The sequence below is a fragment of the Engraulis encrasicolus genome, chromosome 15, assembly GCF_034702125.1.
Source record: "Engraulis encrasicolus isolate BLACKSEA-1 chromosome 15, IST_EnEncr_1.0, whole genome shotgun sequence".
Taxonomy (NCBI): Eukaryota; Metazoa; Chordata; class Actinopteri; order Clupeiformes; family Engraulidae; genus Engraulis; species Engraulis encrasicolus.
Window position 1 is genome coordinate 22,726,753 of NC_085871.1, and position 20,000 is coordinate 22,746,752.

General features: G+C 45.5%; 1 protein-coding gene across 1 annotated transcript in view; it reads left to right on the plus strand.

The window, feature by feature from the left end:
- lhfpl3 (LHFPL tetraspan subfamily member 3) overlaps positions 1-20,000 on the plus strand; it is a 74,326-nt gene that overhangs the window by 50,076 nt on the left and 4,250 nt on the right. Inside the window, exon 2 of the mRNA XM_063217232.1 lies at positions 12,581-12,811. Coding sequence (XP_063073302.1) covers positions 12,581-12,811 — 231 coding nt within the window. The remainder of the gene's footprint in view (positions 1-12,580; positions 12,812-20,000) is intronic.

Consider the following 20,000-nt stretch of genomic DNA (forward strand, 5'->3'; position numbering starts at 1 on the left):
TCCCCATGCCTATAGTACCCCCAGTGTTTTAGGTTTTAGATGTTTAAATGAATCACACTTTGTCTTAAATAGGATAGGGTATGTTTATATGGATGTCAAAGCATGCCTGATGTTGATATGACTCTGAATATCTGTTCAGAAATGTGGCTCCTCAGCCTGATGGCCTGTCTGGTTAAGACACTGCTTCTGCCATCCCATCCCCCGTGCCATTCCCCTACCCCCCACTGCCCCCCTCTCTCACTTGTACACTTGGGATTTTTCCGCTTCTGTCCCTGGGCAGCCTCAGTGACCAGGCTCAAGAGGTGTGTCCTGGCTGTGCTGTACATCTGTGTGCTTAACCCCTTAGCACAGCACCTATGTTATAACCTTACTGTCACCAAAATTTTAATATGTATGTCTTAATCTGTTACTCTGCACTGTCATAGCAATGTTGTTATGATGTAGTTTTCAGCAAATAGTGAATAAGCCCGCTGGCAACCCCATCTGCACTGCAGTAAGAGGCTACGGAATGCTTTTTTGGGGGGTGCAACACCCATCGCCATTTTTTTTTTTTACAATACCACTCCACCAGGAAAAATGTCTAATTGTTTGCCTGTCTATTTATTCATTCTTTTTTCTTTTCTTTTGTACAAGGCAAGTTGCAGGAAGCAGCTGAAGTAAAGGAAGCCAAGAGCATCCTCATTCACATCAAGGACAGAGACTGTGTGGCTCTGGAGGTGCAGTACCACAGAAGTTGCTACAGAGAGTACACAAGTTTTTGAGTGAGCCTGTCAGAACAGAGAAAGAACAGTAAGTCCATCTTAATTCTATATAGAAACACAGTACAATGTGTGTCCTATGATTGAGACAGTTTGTTCTCACAACATGGATCTCACAAAGAAAGCTCTCACAACACACATCTTCTTCTATATTTTTGTAAGGATTGGGCCAACATTTGATCTGAGCTACAAGTTATTCTGTGAGAGGGTAATCCGCTAAAGGCTACTACTGATCAACCAAGAGGTGCTGAGGATGAGCCAACTGAGGAAGGCCTTTATTGCCCTTGTGCAGTCAAGTGAAGGTGTTGATGCTTCAACCTACAGGTAATTGCAAGTCAGTGTATTACGAATTTGTCAAATCCAAGGGAAAGTTCACGCATGTGACTTAAAGGACCACTTCAGTCAATTTCAATATGCTGTTGTACGGTATTGCTCATACCCTTAACTTGTCAGTACCCGGTGATGGCACATTTTTCGGCTCAGCCCTTTCCGAGATATGAGCTATTCTAATGGGGGCAGCATTTGTTTACATTGTTTACAACATAGGCCTACTCCAAATATTTAAAGGGTGTCGCTGTTTGCTAGTTGTCGGCTGATGTTGTATAACCTTTTGGATGTTTTCGGGAATAAATAAAAATGTTTTTTTGAAATGTAAACAAAGCGCTGCCCTCATTACAATGACCAGAATCTCGGAAAAGGCTGAAGAAGAAGAAAAAAAAATCTCTAGTACTGACACGTCCAGGGTAGTGTGAGCATTACAACTGCATGTTGAAATTGACTGAAATTATTCTCTAACACTCTGCTTGTCATCTGCACATACTGTACTTGTAATATTTTGAAATAAGGAGGATGGCAGTATTCTTGATAGTGTGATGTTCGTTACAGTATGTGCTTCCCTTGGGAATACTTGGTATTATATCTGTTGCATAGCAAGTAAACTCCACCAATATTATTTATTCACTCTGAGTTAATGTGTGAGGGTGGCTATTGCATATCAGCGACTACATGAAGCCCCACTATGCTTGTACTGATATGCCTCTTTTTTTGTTGATTTGTGTTTACAGACAGGATATATTGAAGAAGAGGCTCAGTCGTGATTTTCCTCAGCTAGTGTTCCACACCCCCGCCAAACGCAACACATCTGAACTGGTTTTTGCTGAGAACTTGTCGACGAATGCAGTCTTGAACTTGTTACCATCAGGTGCGGAGACGACTCAGTCCAGCGAAATGAGCCAGACAGACAGCGACACAGAAAGGAGGAAGTCAAAGCAACCAACCACAGCAGAGGAGACACGGACACTTTACACAGCAGCTTTGCTTTTGAAGAGGCTGCTTAGTCACAGTCCTGGCATGTCATGCCCATGGCCCCCAACTGCAGTAAACTTCAATCTCACTGAAGTCATTTGCTGTGGCATGCGCAAAAGATGTGTACCTGGATGCTTTCACACAGTTCATGAAAATGCCGGTTCATGTGTATGCCACTTGTTTTGATTTTTGTTGTTGTTGTATAGTTATTAGTGAATAAATGAATACATGAATACCTGAATGGTCCTTATCATTGATCATTAGATTATTTCCATTTATTAATGTGAATATGAAAAGGTAACCTTATCATCCACTTGCATAATAGTTGTTGGTGCTATAAACAAAGCACTGTTACAATCACTTAGAGGGTTATCAATAGCCTGGGTTATCTATAGCCTACTTATTGTAATTGTTTCCATTAATTGCTCAAAACCACAGTATGAAATGTCAATTGCAAAATTGTGCCTTGTGCTGTAAATAAAGCACTGTTTATGATTTATTTAGAACTTATCCCAATCCAGAGATATATGCATGAGTATTATTTTTGATAATTGTTATTATATGTGAACATGAAAAGGTAACCTTATCATCCACTTGCACAATAGTTGTTGGTGCTATAAACAAAGCACTGTTTGGAGTTACAATCACTTAGAGGGTTATCAATAGTCTGGGTTATCTATAGCCTACTTATTGCAATTGTTTCCATTAATTGCTCAAATCCACAGTATGAAATGTCAATAGCATAATTATGCTTTGTTCAGTAAATAAAGCATTATTTATTATTTATTTAGAACTTGTCCCAATCCAGAAATGTAGGCACGAGTATTATTTTTGATAATTGCTATTATATACCCTCTTCAAAAGGGTATTTTGGGAGATTCTTATAGGTAGGTCAGACAGACGGCTTGTCATTATTTTCAGTTTTTCAAACGGCTTGCCACTTTTTCGCCGTAAATCGGCTACGTGATTGGTTTAAAACGGTCACATGGTGTCCAGTGACGTAAAAATCGTCATTCCCTACAGAGGGTAAGATTTCTTACTAAAATGTCACCGTTTTAATTACGTGCACGATTACATGAAGCGGACATTTCACGGTAAGTTGAACATAGCTTTGGTCGTTTCATCATCTAAGGGACCTGCTGTTCGGAAGCTGTGGAGCGAGGTTGAACGAAAAGGGCTGTCACCCTACGGCCTATATCCCCAGCCTATATGTGTTTATTATGCATATCCAATGGATATCCTGTAGTTCCTTGGTCTCCAAACAAAGGCCCGTGGGCCTAATCCAGCCTGGGCATGGCAAACATTTGGCCCACCATGAGATCAAAACAAATGAAAACATAAATATGTGTAATTTTCAATCACTAAAACTTCAACCTCAGCAGGTCATATCTCTCCAAAGCATTCACAGAGAATTAGAGCTTTTGATAACAGTCTCATAACAGACATTGACAGGAAGTGAAAACGGAAAAGCAAAAATGTGTTCTCTGTCCAGACATCTACCTTACTACTCATTGGGTCTGGGCGTTGGTTTAGCTCGCAGCCTCACTTGCTCTGGATAATTTGGCCCTCGGAGAAAAATAACTGGAGACCACTGCATTGTGAAAGTTTGTGGTAATATCAAATAACAGAGGGTACTGGGGCTGTTGTGGTGGAGTTGGTGTGATCTCAGATCAGCAGAGACAATTCTATTCCTTTTGTATTTGATTCTTTACCCTGTGGTGTGTCACACTCCATTGAGTGCCTCTCTACCTGTGGGCTTTTTATTAATGCCTGTTCTGTCTTCCTACCCGTCTACCTAGTCATGGCTACTCCCCATCTCTTTTCTGTGGCGTTTCTCTTGTTTCTCTTCTCCTCTCCTCTCTGCTCCTTATTTTTTGCTCCTCTATTCTCCTCTCCCCTCTCCTCTCCACCTCCTCTTATCTCCTCTCCTCTCCTCTCCTCTCCACTCCTTATTTTTTGCTCCTCTATTCTCTGTTCCTTCCCTCCTCTCTCCTCTTTGATCATTTCCTCTCTTCTTTCAGCTTTGCTCCTCTCCTCTCTTCTCTGCTCTTCTTTTTCTGCTCCTCTCCTCTCCTCTCCTCTCCTCCATCTGCTCTGCTCCTCTGTGCTCTCCTCAGTCTCCTTTTGTTCATCTCTGCTCCTCAGTTCTGCTCTCTCCATTTTCTGCTCTCCGAGGAGAGCAACACAAACACCCCCGCCCAAACAAAGCAGCCCGCCAGGCAGCAGGCAGCACTGATCCCATAGATAATGGCCTCTCGCACTGACAACGCAGGCAGGCACACACACGCACACACACACACACACACACACGCACGCACGCACATACACACACAGACAGAGAGACGGACACACACACGCACACACACACACACACATACACACACTTGCCATTCTTAACCACGTGTTCCTCTCTCTCAACCTATCCCTCCCTCCGTCCCTCAATCACTCCCTCTCTCTCCTTCCCTCTGTTTCTTATTCTCTCTCTCTCTCTCTCTCTCTCTCTCTCTCTCTCTCTCTCTGTCTCTCTCTCTCTACAATGCCTCCCTCCATTCCTCATTTACTAGTTTCCTTATTCTATCCTTCCATCCTCTCTCACCTTGCCCTCCTCTCTCTCTCTCTCTCTGTGTTTTCATGTCACTTTCCCTCTCTCCCTCCCTGTCTCTCTTCCTCTCTTCTCCCACAAACATCTCTGTCTCGCTTATCACGTTGTTTTTTCCCTTCCTTGCTTTCTCTATCTGCCTCTTTTACTCTCTCTCTCTCTCTCTCTCTCTCTCTCTCTCTCTCTCTCTCTCTCTCTCTCTCTCTCTCTCTCCCACTCCATCACACTCACACATTTTCCCCCTCTGACTGCCTCTCACATTCATCTCTCCCTAAAGGATTCTCCGACGTTGTGTCTCACAAGATTGACTTCTCCCCCACTAGTCTGGGCATAAACAATTCAGACAGGCCCTCGCTTTGTCTCATCAACCCCTCTCCTCTCCTCTCCTCTCCTCCAACTCTCCTCTCCTCTCCTGTCCTCTTTTCTTTTCTTCTCTCCTCTCCTCTCCTCTCCTCTCCTCTCCCCCTCTGTCTTCTCCCCCCTCTCCTCTCCTCTCCTCTCCTTTCCTTTCCTTTCCTTTCCTTTCCTCTCCTCTCCTCTCCTCTCCTCTTCTCTCATTTTCTCTCCTCTCCTCTCCTCTCCTTCCGCTCCCCTGTCTCCATCCCTCCCTCCCTTACCTGTGATTGAATACCCACCATTCTCTCTCTTATCTGTCCCCATGTTCCATTCTGATCTTTTCAAAACATTATGTAAAACATGTACCATCGGGAGGGCAGCGGTCTTTGTGTTTTTATCACACAGAGAGCTGGCCAAGCACATACACCGGAATACAGGTTTACATACAAAACAGACACGGAAAAGGAAAGTTGTTTTCATTCTCACTGCCTTTCTTTCTCTCTTTCCACCTCTTGCTCTCTGTTTTTTCTCTCTATCTGCAGTGGTGTCTCAAGGCAAACCATTTCAGCACCACTGGCATGGAACAGCTCCTCAGCCTGGCCTTTATAGGTATTGGTTGTGAATGTTGATGGGCTCATTTCAGCACCTCTGTGCTGGACAGCAACCTCTTAGTGTAATGGCAGAGCACAGGGGTGTGTAGCCATGAGTCACTATGGAGTGCATTTTACAGTTGGAGTTGATCACAAATTAATCACAGCTTTAATTTTGTGTGATATCAGGCCAGTATTCTAGCAGTCAATAGCATGAGTCCGCAAAGAGAGTGCAGTTTTTGTTTTTTTGTTTTTTGCACATTTTGTTAAATAAAAATGCATTATTTATATTTTATTTTATTTTTGAGTTTTCCCACCTTCCCTACCTTTCTACTGTTTTTAATGTACTCCATCAAGAGTTGAAAAAGAAAAAAAGACATGATCAGGCTCTCTGTCTATCATCCATCTTTAACCACTTTAAAGACACTCTTGTACGGTTGGAGAGATTGAGAGATTGTGGCCACTTTGGGGAGAGATTTGGTTTGATGTGACCTAGTTGACCAATAGACCAGTTTGGGATTTCAGATTTGGGATGATTGACTCCTCCACTGAGATTGTATGGTAGTTTTGTGGGTAGATTGTGTACGTGTTTGCGTGCGTGTGTGCATGCGTGCGTGTGTGCATGCGTGCGCGTGTGTGTGTGACATTGAGGGTGAGAGGAATCGCTCTGGTCTCATCTATTCAGGTCTGGTCTGGTCTGGTCTGCTCTGGTCTCGTCTGCTGTGGTCTGGTGTGATTACACTCTCTGTGCTGCTACATCTCTACACAGGCTACTGGCAGCCAGCCTGACACACAGCTGTCAACTGGGAAGCCTCTTAGAAACAACACCGATTTTGTGTGTATGTGTGGTGTGGGGGAGAGAGAGAGAGAGAGAGAGAGAGAGAGAGAGAGAGAGAGAGAGATTCAAAGCTCGTTTATTTAACCATCTGTGCGTCATCTTACAAACAAATCATCCTTCACTTACAATCCAATGTGAGTGGTATCCCCCCCCCACCCCCCCAATTACACATTTAAAACCACCTCCCCATTCGCAGCTTTGTGACACAACAAGCCCCCCACTCCCCATACAGCCATAAAAGAGTCCATCTCCTCAATAAGTCTGCCATACGCATACTCAATTTTGACCCGCGCTGCCACCATTCCTTGGCAGACTTCAAGTGGATCACAGGACCCCACCCCCAGCAACTTGCTTTTCCGTGTTTTCCAGATGGCTAACTTGGCTGACCCCAGCAGAAAGTTAATTAGGCACACCTCATTTTTCCTCTTCACACTGTACCCAAGCCCACTGATAAACAGTTCCTGTGAAAAGACCACCCCAATTTTTAAAAACCACAATTTGAGACACTCAAAAAGTTCCCCAAGCCTTTCACATGTTAAAAAAGGTGTACAACAGTCTCCTCCCTCCCACAAAACAAACAGTTCTCCCCTACTGCTGGATCAAGCCGTGCTACATGTCTATTTGTTGCAATCGCCTAGTGGATAAGCCGCCACTGCAGGTCGGCCGTACGCTTTTCAATTGGTGGCTTGTATAAAGTCCTCCAGCACCCCCCCAGGGAGAAGCGTGGCCCAAACACCCCTGACCACCTCCATCCGGGCACCCGCTTCAGCGCTGACCGATGCTGAACTCTTATGCTGGTCATGTAGAGTACTTTCCTGTCCATATCCTCAGCTGGTGGTCCGGCTGAAGGAGATGATCAGGGAGAAGGACAACCAGCTGGCACATGCAGAGAGACAAATGAAGGTAGAGAAGAGAGAGAGAGAGAGAGAGAGAGAGAGAGAGAGAGAGAGACAGAGACAGAGAGAGAGAGAGAGAGACAGAGACAGAGACAGAGAGAGAGTGCTGGGGTTTTGAAATCCCAACATGCTACCACTTGCCACTGGTGAATCCAGCTGGTGAATCTAGCTCTTACAGACTGCTGCCTCAAAGCATCTCTCTCAAATCTCACTAAAATCTCTCTCTCTCTCTCTCTCTCTCTCTCTCTCTCTCTCTCTCTCTCTCTCTCTCTCTCTCTCTCTCTCTCTCTCTCTCTCTCTCTCTCTCTCTCTCACTCACTCACTCACTCACTCACTCACTCACTCTCTCACACACACACACACACACATTCGCTCTTTTTATAGCTATTATATATTGCATGTTTAATGTTTAATGCCGGAATGTAAGGACTCATCCATATGAGCTACTGTAAACCGCAATGTACTGCAGAAGAAAGTGAACAGAGAAAAGCATAATTGAAAAGACGGCTGAAAACTATCTATTTTTAGATGTAGTGTGTGTATGTGTGCGTGTGCGCATGTGTGTGTGTGTGCACACGTGCATGTGTGTGTGTGTGCGTTTGTGCGTGTGTGTGTGTGTGTGCTATTTGTGCGTGCATGCGTGCATTTGTGTGTGTGTGTGCACGTGCGAGTGTGTGCGTGCATACATGCGTGTGTGTGTGTGTGCGTGAAATGCTTTATACTTGATATAGGTATAGCTAAAATGCCACTGTATGCCTGCGAGAGCCTAACACAGCACACCACATCATCTAAATCTTTCAAGCACTCAGAGGAAGAAGAGAGGAGGAGGGAGGACTATGGTCAGAGAGGTGAAGTGGTAGAGGGATAGAGATAGAGGGATAGAGAGAAAGTGATAAAGAGGGATGAAGGAAAGGAGCCTGAGATGGAATGGGAAAGAGAGAGGGGGAGAGAGAGGGAAGTGAGAGGAAAGTGAGGAAGTGAGAGCAAAGAGGGAAAAAGAGAGAGAGTGACTGACAGAGTGGGAAAGATAAAGAGAGAGAGATAGATAGATAGATAGATAGAGAGAGAGAGAGAGAGAGAGAGAGAGAGGTGTGTGTGTGTGTGGGGGGGGGGGGGGGGGCACAGAGGCTCTGAGTCCGTTGTCTGACCCTGAATCTGCTGTGTGCAGACAACACGAAACTGGCAGATTTGTCTGGTGTGTCTTTACCCCCCCCTCTCTCTTTCTCTCTCTCTCTCTTCCCTTCCATCTCTCTCTCTCTCTCTCTCTCTCTCTCTCTTTCGCTCGTTCGCTCTGTTGGCCTCTCTGCGTGCTCTCTCTTCTCTTCTCTATCGCAGGGAGAGGAAACGAAATGATAAATGCATTTCATTATTGATGATCAGCGCAGTGCTGCTCTCTTGCGCTGTCTCCTGTGCTCTGTGCTCTGTGTGTGTGGGTGTGTGTGTCTCTGTGGGTGGGTGTGTGCGCACATGCTAAGAGGAGAGAGCCCGAGTTTGGATGAGAAAGAAAGAAAGAAAGAAAGAAAGAAAGAAAGAAAGAAAGACGGAAAGAAATAAAATGCAGAACCTCCAGAAGGGTGTCCCGAGTCATCCATGTTTTCCCATCCACCCATATGAAAAAATAATACAAAACCCTGACCTCTATCACCTCTCTATCCCTCTCTTCTACTCTATCTCTCTCTCATCTATACTCATCCATGTTTTCCCACCCACCCATATGAAAAAATAATACAAAAAAAACTCAGCCATGTGAATGGCTATTCTGATTGATTTGATTGATTGATTGATTTATTTATTTCAGAAGTACACAAGAAAATAAGCAATCAATTAAATAAATACAAGTACCATGTTTTTGTGTGTGTAACTGACATACCCCCATACCCCCCTATTCTGTGTCCTAACCCTGACCTCTCTCACCTCTCTATCTAAAACCATATGCCTCTCACACCCTATGTCTATCCCCCTCTTCTACTCTGTCTCTCTCTCATCTATACTCACACACACACACTGTCTCTTTCTCGCCAACATCTCTCTCTCTCTCTCTCTCTCTCTCTCTCTCTCTCTCTCTCTCTCTCTCTCTCTCTCTCTCTATCTCTCCCTCTCTCTCTCTCTCTCTCTCTCTCTCGGCCTCTCTCTCTCTCTCTCTGTCTCTCATTCATCTACTCACTTCTGTGTGTGGCACAGTGATGACTTCATCAGGCCCAATGAAGGAAATAGGGAGGGAGGAATAATGAGAGGCATAAAGCATGAATAGAGAGAGCGGTATGGAGGGAGGAGAGAGAGAGGGGGGGCAGTATAGAGAGAGGAAAGACAGAGAAAGAGAGAGAGAGACGGGTGAGAGGGATGGAGTACGGATTTCTATTGCAACAATAGCTGGACAGAGTAGGACATAGGGATCAAGAGTAGGACAGAGGGAAAGAGGGGGGGATGAGCAGAGGAGGGAGAAGTGAAAGAGAGGGAGGGATATATAGAGAGAGAGAGGTGGAGGAGGGGTGGATATTCCGTGTCATTTCCTGGGATTATCCTGTAGCTAAATCCGGCTGTCAGCCTTCGCTGGTGCCCTCTGCTATCTCTTACACAACAGCCTGTCTGTCCGCTCTCTGCTCCACCCTTTCATTTCCTTCTCCCTCTCTCTTATTCTCTCTCCCCCTCTCTCGTTCTCTCTTCATCCTTCTTCTCTCTGTCACCTCCTCTCTTTCTCTCTACCTTCTCTGCCTTTCTCTTCTTGCTTCCTTTAATAACCCCCCTCCAACCCTGGGATGTGCACAAACCTGACGTAATATAGCAAATTAACATTTTATTTCTTGAACTATTAATAATGATACCACCAATTTCCACTGACAACACATATTCAGATCTGAAGCCTTATTTGCACTATTATGACAAACCGGCATTGACACTGACATTGAGCCTGGAGACAGATGCAAAACCAGGTTTCTACATTATTTACAGTGTAGTCGTGAGTCACAATTGCTGTGTAAGCCTAGCCTGATTATCATCGACTTTCAAATCTCTTCGAGACTTGGTCTGACCAAGAGCATAACAATTACTCTTTCCTAAACAGCAAGGTTGACCCGCCTCCCTAGGTTTGCAACTGGCTGACAGCCTTCCGAGTCGACAAAGTCGGTGGAGTCCCAGATTTTTCAGGAGATCAGAAACGATATCTACATTGCTCTTGGCCTGACTAGAAGCAACGGCGAAGGTGTTGGGTCACTAGGAGGCTGTGGCCTGGCTAGTGTAAGCCCATTCAGCAGTAGCTGAGGACAAAGGCGTGTCTGTTTTAAACTTAGTGTTACCTGCAGGGCCGGATTGAGATGGCCTGGGGCCCCTAGGCTACAGGTTGCTGTGGGGCCCCCCGGAAGGCAAATTTTGGGACAAATTCACATAAACAGTGTCATAATTAAGAGCTAGGAATTAATGTTAACACGTCTACCAACTGTACTCAACACAACTGATGACTTTTTCAATATTGCATCTTCTCACATATTTGCCATTTTTCAGCTTTGCCCAATCAGGGGGCCCCTGGCAGGTGGGGGCCCCAAGGCTGCAGCCACATCTAGCCTGTGAGTTAATCCGGCCCTGTTTACCTGGCTTTGTTTCGGTGGGAGCCCAATAATCTCTTTACCCCTGCACTTGGGATATGTGCCGGGGTCAACAGCAGTTTCACCTGAGCTAAGTGGCCTATGAGACTAGCCAGGCAACGCCCTGAACACCTTTGGGATTGCTACTAGTCAGGTCAAGAGCAATGCGATATCTTTCAGAGCTCAGGAGAAATCGGGAACTACGCCACCCACTTTGTCAGGGAGCAATCAACTTTGAGCTCACAATAAGATTGTCAGCAATGTGTTATGTATACATTATAATGTAATGTTAACTCAGATCAAGTTACAAATCTCCTATTGAAGTGAAGTGAAGTAATGCTGTGGGTCTTCTAGCTTTACTCCCATGGGAAAAAATACTAAAGGGCTCTTATATAAGAAGATTTACTACTGACTTTGATATAACCTATCTGGATCAGCAAACCACGTATGGCGTACGCACACACGCGCGCGCACACGCACACGCACACACAAACGCACACACACAGACACACACACACAGACACACAGACACAGACACACACACACACACACACACACACACACACACACACACACACACACACATTTTGGTGCGTGTCTGTGAGTGTGAGAGTGTGTGCATGCATGCATGTGTGCATGCGTGTGTGTATGTGTGTGTATTACCTCTGCATGTGTGTCTTCTCTCTCTGTCTGCCTCAGAGGAGATGAGAGGAGAGGAGAGGAGAGGAGAGGAGAAGAGAGGAGAGGAGAGGAGAGGAGAAGAGAGGAGAGGGGAGGAGCATGCCACAGTAGTCACCTCAGCCCTGGAGGCTAGGGGAGAGTGTGAAATCAATCTTTGAACTACTGCTGACTCCACTGGCAGGAGCCCAGAGAGAGAGAGAGAGAGAGAGAGAGAGAGAAAGAGAGAAAGAGAGGTGAAGAGGGGCAGAGAAGCTTCAAACCGAAAAGACTCATCTCACACTTATATTAGGGGTCACTTCAAATCAAATCAAATCAGAGCGAGAGAGAGAGAGAGAGAGAGAGAGAGAGAGAGAGAGAGAGAGAGAGAGAGAGAGAGAGAGAGAGGAAGCGGGGCAGAGAGGCGTCAAACCGAACAGACTCATCTCACACTTATATTAGGGGTCACTTCAAATCAAATCAGATCATATCAGATAACATCAGTGCAGATTGCTGAGTCAACATGACCTGGCAGAAGATACGTATAAAACAAAACAATCAAAATATAGAATGCTATTTCATCATTTCACTTTAGCTCAGTGGTTCTCAACATTTTTTGAACAAGCGCCCCCTTGACCTCAGTAAGCCTCCCAACGCCCCCATGACCTCTTCACAAGCCTTCCAACACCCCCCTTAGAAAAACACACATGGCCTGTCTTTTGTGACATGTCACATTATGTTAAGTGGAATGGAGTGGCCTGCATACCTTGAATCTTTGTTTGCAGTTGCAGCTATATCAATGGAAGTCAATTGAAAATTATAGAAGAACCGCAACACAGCTACAATTACGGTCAAGATTTTAATGTGAAAGCTGACGTTTCGGTCGGTCAGACCTTCATCAGAGTCCATAATTGTAGCATTGTTGCACTTCTTCTATCATTTTCTCTCGTCACATTTTGTTAAAAACTCTCTCTCCCATCTTCTCTCCGCCCTCTCCCCCATCTTCCCACTACCCATTTACAGGCACGTGTCTGGTGCTGGGCTGCATGATCTACCCGGACGGCTGGGACTCGGACGAGGTGAAGCGCATGTGCGGCGAGCAGACGGGCAAGTACGCCATCGGCGCGTGCTCGGTGCGCTGGGCCTACATCCTGGCCATCATGGGCATCATGGACGCCCTCATCCTCTCCTTCCTCGCCTTCGTCCTCGGCAACCGCCAAGACGGACTCATGGCCGAGGAGCTGCTCGGAGACAGTAAGCTATACACGCTACAGCCAATCACTATGCAGAGAATGTACAGCTATTGCTGAAGCACTGAAGCTTAGCTTATCTATGCTTTTGAAACCCATAGGTTTTATACTTGACAAACATTACATTACATAGATGTATAGATATTAAAGGAACACTATATAGTTTTGGGCATCATCAATGCCCTCATCCTCTTCTTCCTCATGTCTAAGTTGCGCAGAGACGGTGAGCTTGCTTTGCACGTAACAGCCAATCACTGTGCATAGAATGTACAGCTAAGAGCTTCCACTGAAGCACAGAGCTACGCTACGCAGTTTCATCAACACTTAGCTGCTAAGAGGCTGTACTAAGACTGGAGAAAAGTTCTGCACTAAAACATTAAGCTAAGCAACATTAAGCTGTTTGAAGACAGCTGCACTAAAATGTACATAGTTTGTAGAGATAAGTAGCTTTTATACTGACACACACTACATATAGGGACACTTCATAGGTGTGAACAGATAGGGACGAAGTGGTGCTAAAGCACCTGCCCCTTTGCCCTATTGGACAAAAATGCCCTTTTTTGGAAGTTCTTTTTTTGAACGATTTTTTTCACAATGTACTATTGTCCATATTGACATGATAATGTACATATGCTTCACAATTAAAAACATGTGAGAACAATGCTCTGATATAATATAAAGCTTGTAATGTAATGCCTAGTAAGGTAGAAGTTCCACATACCTCCCATACACACCCTTCAGCATCTGCCCCCCTAAATGTCTGTGCACGCCACTGGGACGCTGTATAGTTCTGGGCATCTTGGACGCATGGCGGACTTTACGCATTGCAGCACACATTAAAGCTTCACTGCGTAGTTTCATTCATCTTTACTCTAAGGAGTACAGTAGTAGTGTCATGGACGTCCTCACCCTCTGCTTCTTGGCTTTCATGCTCGGAAACCACCAGGACGGCCTCGTGGCAGAAGAACTGCTCGGAGACAGTAAGAATCACTCAAAGGCAATGTTTGGATGAAATAGAGTAGAATAGAGTAGCATTGAAGTAGAATATAGTGAAACTTGGACTAGTCAAATAGAAGTTGTAGATATGTTGTAGATAGTTGGGATTAAAGGGTAACTTCAGCCAATATCAACATGCAGTTGTAAGATTTTTTTTTCTTCTTCAGCCTTTTCCGAGATCCTGGTCAGTGTAATGGGGGCAGGTGTTTGTTTACAGTTAAAAAACATCTTGATTTATTCCCCAAAACATCCAAAAGGTTATGCAACATCAGCAGACAACTAGCAAACAGCAATACCTTTTGGGAAAATATTTGGAGTAGGCCTATGTTAGGATTTTTAAAAATGTAAACAAAAGCTGCCCCCATTAGAATAGCTCAAATCTCGGAAAGGCCAAAAAAGCCAAAAAATACAGCATCACCGTGTACTGGCAAGTCAAGGGTAGCGTGAGCAATACAACAGCATATTGAAATTGGCAGGAGTGCTCCTTTAAGTAGCTAAAATGTTTGAATAGCAACACACCTCATAACTGCCTTTGAAACAGTTTTTTTTGTTTTGCCACGATGCTCCTAGCTGACTCTCGCCAGACCCTTGTATAATTCTGTGTGGCCACACGGGTCTGTGAACAACAGGCAAAATTAAAGGTGTCCAGTATGGCATAAGCTTACACACTGAAAATCTGCAGTCCTTTCTCTGTCTGTCGGTGCCTGAAACCTCAGACGGTCACACAACAGCAATTGCACAGCCACGCAGTCCTCCCCTTGGCTCTCACCGTCATCTGGAGAAATACGAGAGGGATATCTGGGCACAAAATGAGAAAAAAACACATTGTGCATGTGATATCCTACGGTGGCTGTAGCAATCATCACACTGGAAAGGTTGTCTCTTTTGGCTTCGTGCCGTTTAATGTTTCACTCACACATTACAGACAACAACCTAACATGTCTCTAGCCCGTGGCTTGATCTTGACTAGTGAATACTGATACTTCTTCTCTGTACTGACTTATATATGTTCCCATAAGCACTTGCATTAGTATAGGTAGGTAGCTCCCCCTAGAGGTGTTAACCATAAATGTTAATAAATGTAGTCTGACTACCACATCCCTCCCCTCTAGATTAAAACTATTTAATTACTCTCAATAGCAATTTACACTAGACATTTTCACTTAACATCCTGGAACCCTTAGTTAACCCTTAACTATCAGTTACTCACTATAACTTCTTAAACACATGTGTCATACATATTTTCTTTCTTTCTTTCTTCTTTTTTTTTTATTTTTAAAACACATACAACACAAAACACTCTAACTAGGGATTCGGGTAGACTGCCTCCTCCCTGTGATGTTCCAGGACGCATTCTTGTCCTTTTGCTGGGGAACTCACTTCTAACTATGAGTAAAGTCTTTTAAGTACTCTGGAGCTTTTCTGGTACGCTGAGATCTTCTCACAGCTGGAGGGTCAACTGCAGGTGAAGACTCAGGTTGCTCCACAGTCGCTTCTGCTGCAGTGCTGTGGTCAGTAGAGTCAGTGGAGACCGCTACCTCAGGTGTTACCTGAAGTGGTGGTTCAACGACGTCGTCCTCAGGCGAGGTGTCAGGCAACACCTCCGGTGTCGTCGCTGGTGGGGTGCAGCTTCTGCCACGTACTTGATCGATGTGTCGCCTCACAACTTGTCCATTACCTAAGGTAACTTGGAATGACACAGGGCCTGTTTTCTCTGTTATTTCTCCTGGTACCCAGGCTGGTCCTGATCCAAAGTTGCGAGTGTAGACCAAGTCTCCCTCTACAAGTATTCTCACTCGAGAATGCATGTCATGATAACTCTTTTGTTTTTCTTGTTTGTCATGTACTCTTTTTGTAAAGTCTGGATGAATTAAGTCAAGAGTTGACCTCAGCTTCCTACCACACAACAGCTCGGCTGGTGACTTGCCAGTTGTAGATTGGGGTGTTATGCGATAGCTGAACAGAGCTCTGGACATTCTAGTTTCAATAGAGTCTCCTGTCATTTTCTTCATGAGTGACTTGAACGTCTGCACGGCCCTCTCGGCTAAGCCGTTAGAAGAAGGGTGGTATGGCGCAGTCGTGATATGACGTATGCCATTCTTCTCAGCAAACTCTTGGAACTGTTCACTCGTAAAACAGGTACCGTTATCAGAAACTATGATCTCTGGTAAGCCTTGTTGACTAAAGCTCTTTCTCAGGCATTCTATGGTAACAGTAGAGGTAGAGTTACTCACAGAATATGCGTCGATCCACTTTGAGTACGCATCCACTATGATCAGGAACATTCTTCCCATCCATGGACCCGCATAGTCGATGTGGATTCTCCTCCATGGTCCATCCGGAACTTCCCAAGGGTGTAATGGGGCTACTGGAGGATTGTTACGGTTCTCCTGGCAGATCAGGCAATTTTTCACAAGAGCCTCCATCTCTGCATCGATGTTTGGCCACCACAGGTAACTTCTTGCCAACCCTTTCATTCGGGTCATACCAGGGTGTGCTTGGTGTAGTTGCTTGAGTAAGGATTTGTGTCCAGGTGGTGGAATGACAACGCGTCCTCCCCACAGGATACATCCTTCTTGGGTACTGAGCTCATCCTGGCGTCGGACGTAGGGAATGAACTCAGGACTGTTCACCTTTGGCCAGCCTCGCAAGATGTATTCGCGCACTCTTGCCAGTACAGGGTCTTTGTCCGTCCACTTCTTTATTTGCTGTGCGTTCACCAGTGGCACGCCGATGTCCTCAAACAACAGCACTCTCTCCTCCTCCTCAGGCGTGCTTTCTCTCCTTCTATCCAAGGGTAGCCTACTGAACGCGTCCGCGTTGGTATGTTCTCGGCCCGCCTTGTAGATGATGGTGTACTCATACGCTGCTAATGTGACTGCCCATCTCTGAATCCTCGGAGATGTCATCTGGGGTATGGCTCTCATTTCACTGAATAGTGAGATTAGTGGCTTATGATCAGTCACTATTGCGAACTGTCTCCCATAGAGATATTTATGGAACTTTTTCACTCCGAAAACGACCCCAAGGCCTTCCTTGTCTAACTGGGAGTAGTTCTTCTCAGCTGCACTGAGAGTTCTTGAGACGAACCCTATGGGTCTCTCTGAGCCATCTGCCATACGATGAGAGAGTACGGCTCCCACACCGTAGGGTGAAGCGTCACACGCTAAGATGAGAGGTTTGTTTGAGTCATAGTGTACTAACACACTACAGGACTGAAGTAGCAATTTGGACTCTTCAAATGCTTTCTGCTGCTCTGCCCCCCATAACCATTTCTCTTCTTTCCTGAGCAGGGTATGTAGCGGCGCTAGCAGCGTGGAGAGCTTTGGGAGGAACCTATGGTAGTAGTTCAACAAGCCAAGGTAAGCTTTTAACTCACTAACATTTTGTGGCTCGGGCGCCTCCGCAATGGCTTCCACTTTCTCTGTCAGAGGGTGTAGACCACTGGCGTTGATCTTGTGGCCTAGGAATGTCACCTCTTTTCCCATGAACTCACACTTGCTTCTTTTCAACCTCAGGCCGCTTTTCTCCAACCTCTGAAGTACTTCCTGCACCGTTTTCAGGTGTTCCTGTTCATTTGGGCCTGTGCAAAGTATGTCATCCAAATAAATGGCAACATTTGGAATGCCCCCTAAGATGCCCTCAATGGTTCTCTGGAATATAGCAGGACTGGAAGCTACTCCAAATGGTAAGCGTGTGTAGGTATACAAGCCTTTGTGTGTATTGATGGTTACATACTTTCGCGATTCTTCATTTAAGACAATCTGTTGGTATGCATGACTCATGTCAAGTTTCGTGAAGTGTTGCCCCCCGTTCAGCTGTGCGAAGAGGTCCTCCACTTTGGGAATTGGATACTGATCCACCCGTGATGCTCTATTGACAGTGAGTTTATAATCTCCACATATTCGAATGGAGCCATCCGGCTTTCGCACTGGGACTATGGGCGCGGCCCACTCTGCAACCTGCACTGGCTCGATTATCTTGTCATCCAGGAGCCTCTGTAGCTCACTTTCGACCAGTGGCTTGACTGCATAGGGTACAGGTCGGGGTTTACAGAATCGTGGTTGAGCCTCCCTGTCCACATTAATCTTCGCTGTGACACCTTTGAGCTGTCCTAACCCTTCTTTGAACACCTCAGCATGTCGTTCGAGGATCCCCTCGAGCTGTAACTTGGGCTGCAATTCAACCTTGTTCACAATCTCGTTCATCATGGACAGTTCTTGTAGCCAACTTCGCCCTAGTAGATTTGGTCCTTCTCCTCCCACTACTACTACAGGTAAGTTCTTTTCTTTGTTTTCATGCTGCACTTTCACTTGTGCTATTCCCAGTACTCCTAATTTTTCTCCTGTGTATGTTTTTAATTTTAGCGAGCAGGGCTTTAATTCTGTGGTGTCTGTTTTCTTCCACAGTTGTGTGTATTGCTGTTTGCTTATTATGGTCACTCCACAGCCTGTATCAACTTCAAATGTTACTTTCATTCCATTCACATCCATGATGCGTTTGATAGGCGCTACCTTGGTCAGCTCTTCTGACATGTTGTAAATTGTGTGAAAACTTGTGTCCTCTGTATCACTTTCTCCCTCCCCTCTAAGTTGATTCGCTCGCTGTTCCTTTCCTGGGCCCTTGCTTTCGCCTTTTTGTCCCTTGAACATTGCCTTTTGCACATGTGAATTGCCCGCCTTCGATCTACAAGCCTTCTTTATATGCCCCCTCTTGCCACAATTATGACACAGTTCAGTGGCAAACTTGCACTCTGCGGCATTGTGCTGGCCTTTGCAGCGATAACAACTGGAGAATTTGCGTTGCATTTTGTCAGATACTGCGTGGACACCTACGTGAGTTTTAGGCACACGTGCATGCAGTGCTGAGTCCTCAGCTAGCTTTCCTTGCATCTCTCTCACATCTTTCGACGCTGTTTCGATAGCCTGGCACACTTCCAAAGCCTTTTCAAAAGTTAGTTTTGTTTCAGACAAAAGTCTCCGTTGCATACGGTCATCATTCACTCCGCACACTAATCTGTCTCGTAACATTTCAGACAATGAATCTTTGTAGTCACAATGCAGTGCTATTTTCCTCAATTCAGCCACATACTCAGCTATTGACTCACTGCTCTTCCGTATGCGTGAATTAAATTTAAATCTTTGCACAATCTCACTCGGTGTGGGGTTGTAGTGCTTCTTGAGCTCAGCAGTTAGCTCGTCATATGTTTTTGCTTTTGGCAAATCAGGACTGACTAAATTCCTCAGCAAGCTATAAGTAGTTGCACCAACGCTACTTAAAAGTACAGCCTTTCGTTTTTCTGGCTCTTTTATGTCATTAGCTTCGAAGAAAAAGTCCAACATTTCATTATATTCTTCCCAAGACTGAGTTGAATTATCAAAAGGGGTTACCGATCCGATTACGGCTGCCATCTTTTGCACTTGCCCTTGTCCTACTTGCCCAACTTGCCCTTCTTGCCGCGGCGGTGGGGGTGGTGGAACTCGGCGTGGTGGGGAAACGCTTTCCTCTCGTGAGTTGGAACCGCGGTTTTCCTCGGAGCTCGCACCTTCACTCATCTGGGAGTTTCAATCCTTGAAATCCTCGTCGCCAATTGTGTGATATCCTACGGTGGCTGTAGCAATCATCACACTGGAAAGGTTGTCTCTTTTGGCTTCGTGCCGTTTAATGTTTCACTCACACATTACAGACAACAACCTAACATGTCTCTAGCCCGTGGCTTGATCTTACTAGTGAATAGTGACATCTTCTTCTCTACACTGACTTATATATGTTCCCATAAGCACTTGCATTTGTATAGGTAGGTAGCTCCCCCTAGAGGTGTTAACCATAAATGTTAATAAATGTAGTCTGACTACCACATTGTGCAACAATATGTAATAATATCAGAGTTACACTACTGATAGGGGATTCAGGCCGACCAGAACGGAGCCGGTGTCGGTGCCCGCACCAGTTACGTTCGGCACTAAAGTGCTTACCTGCGAACCGCCCGTGTTCATACCGGGCTCCGAACTTTTCCTGCACGTGACTCTGTTACCCGGATGAACCTGCTGACGCCCACGTTGTCGTCACCACAGACATCATATATGAAGACTAGATGCGTCGTCCGCGTTCCCGTCATGCAAGCCGAACGTCCGCGCATGGCGGCCATGTTAGAGCAGCCTGCTGGCTCAACCAGTTGCAGTGAGTTTTTGGTGTTG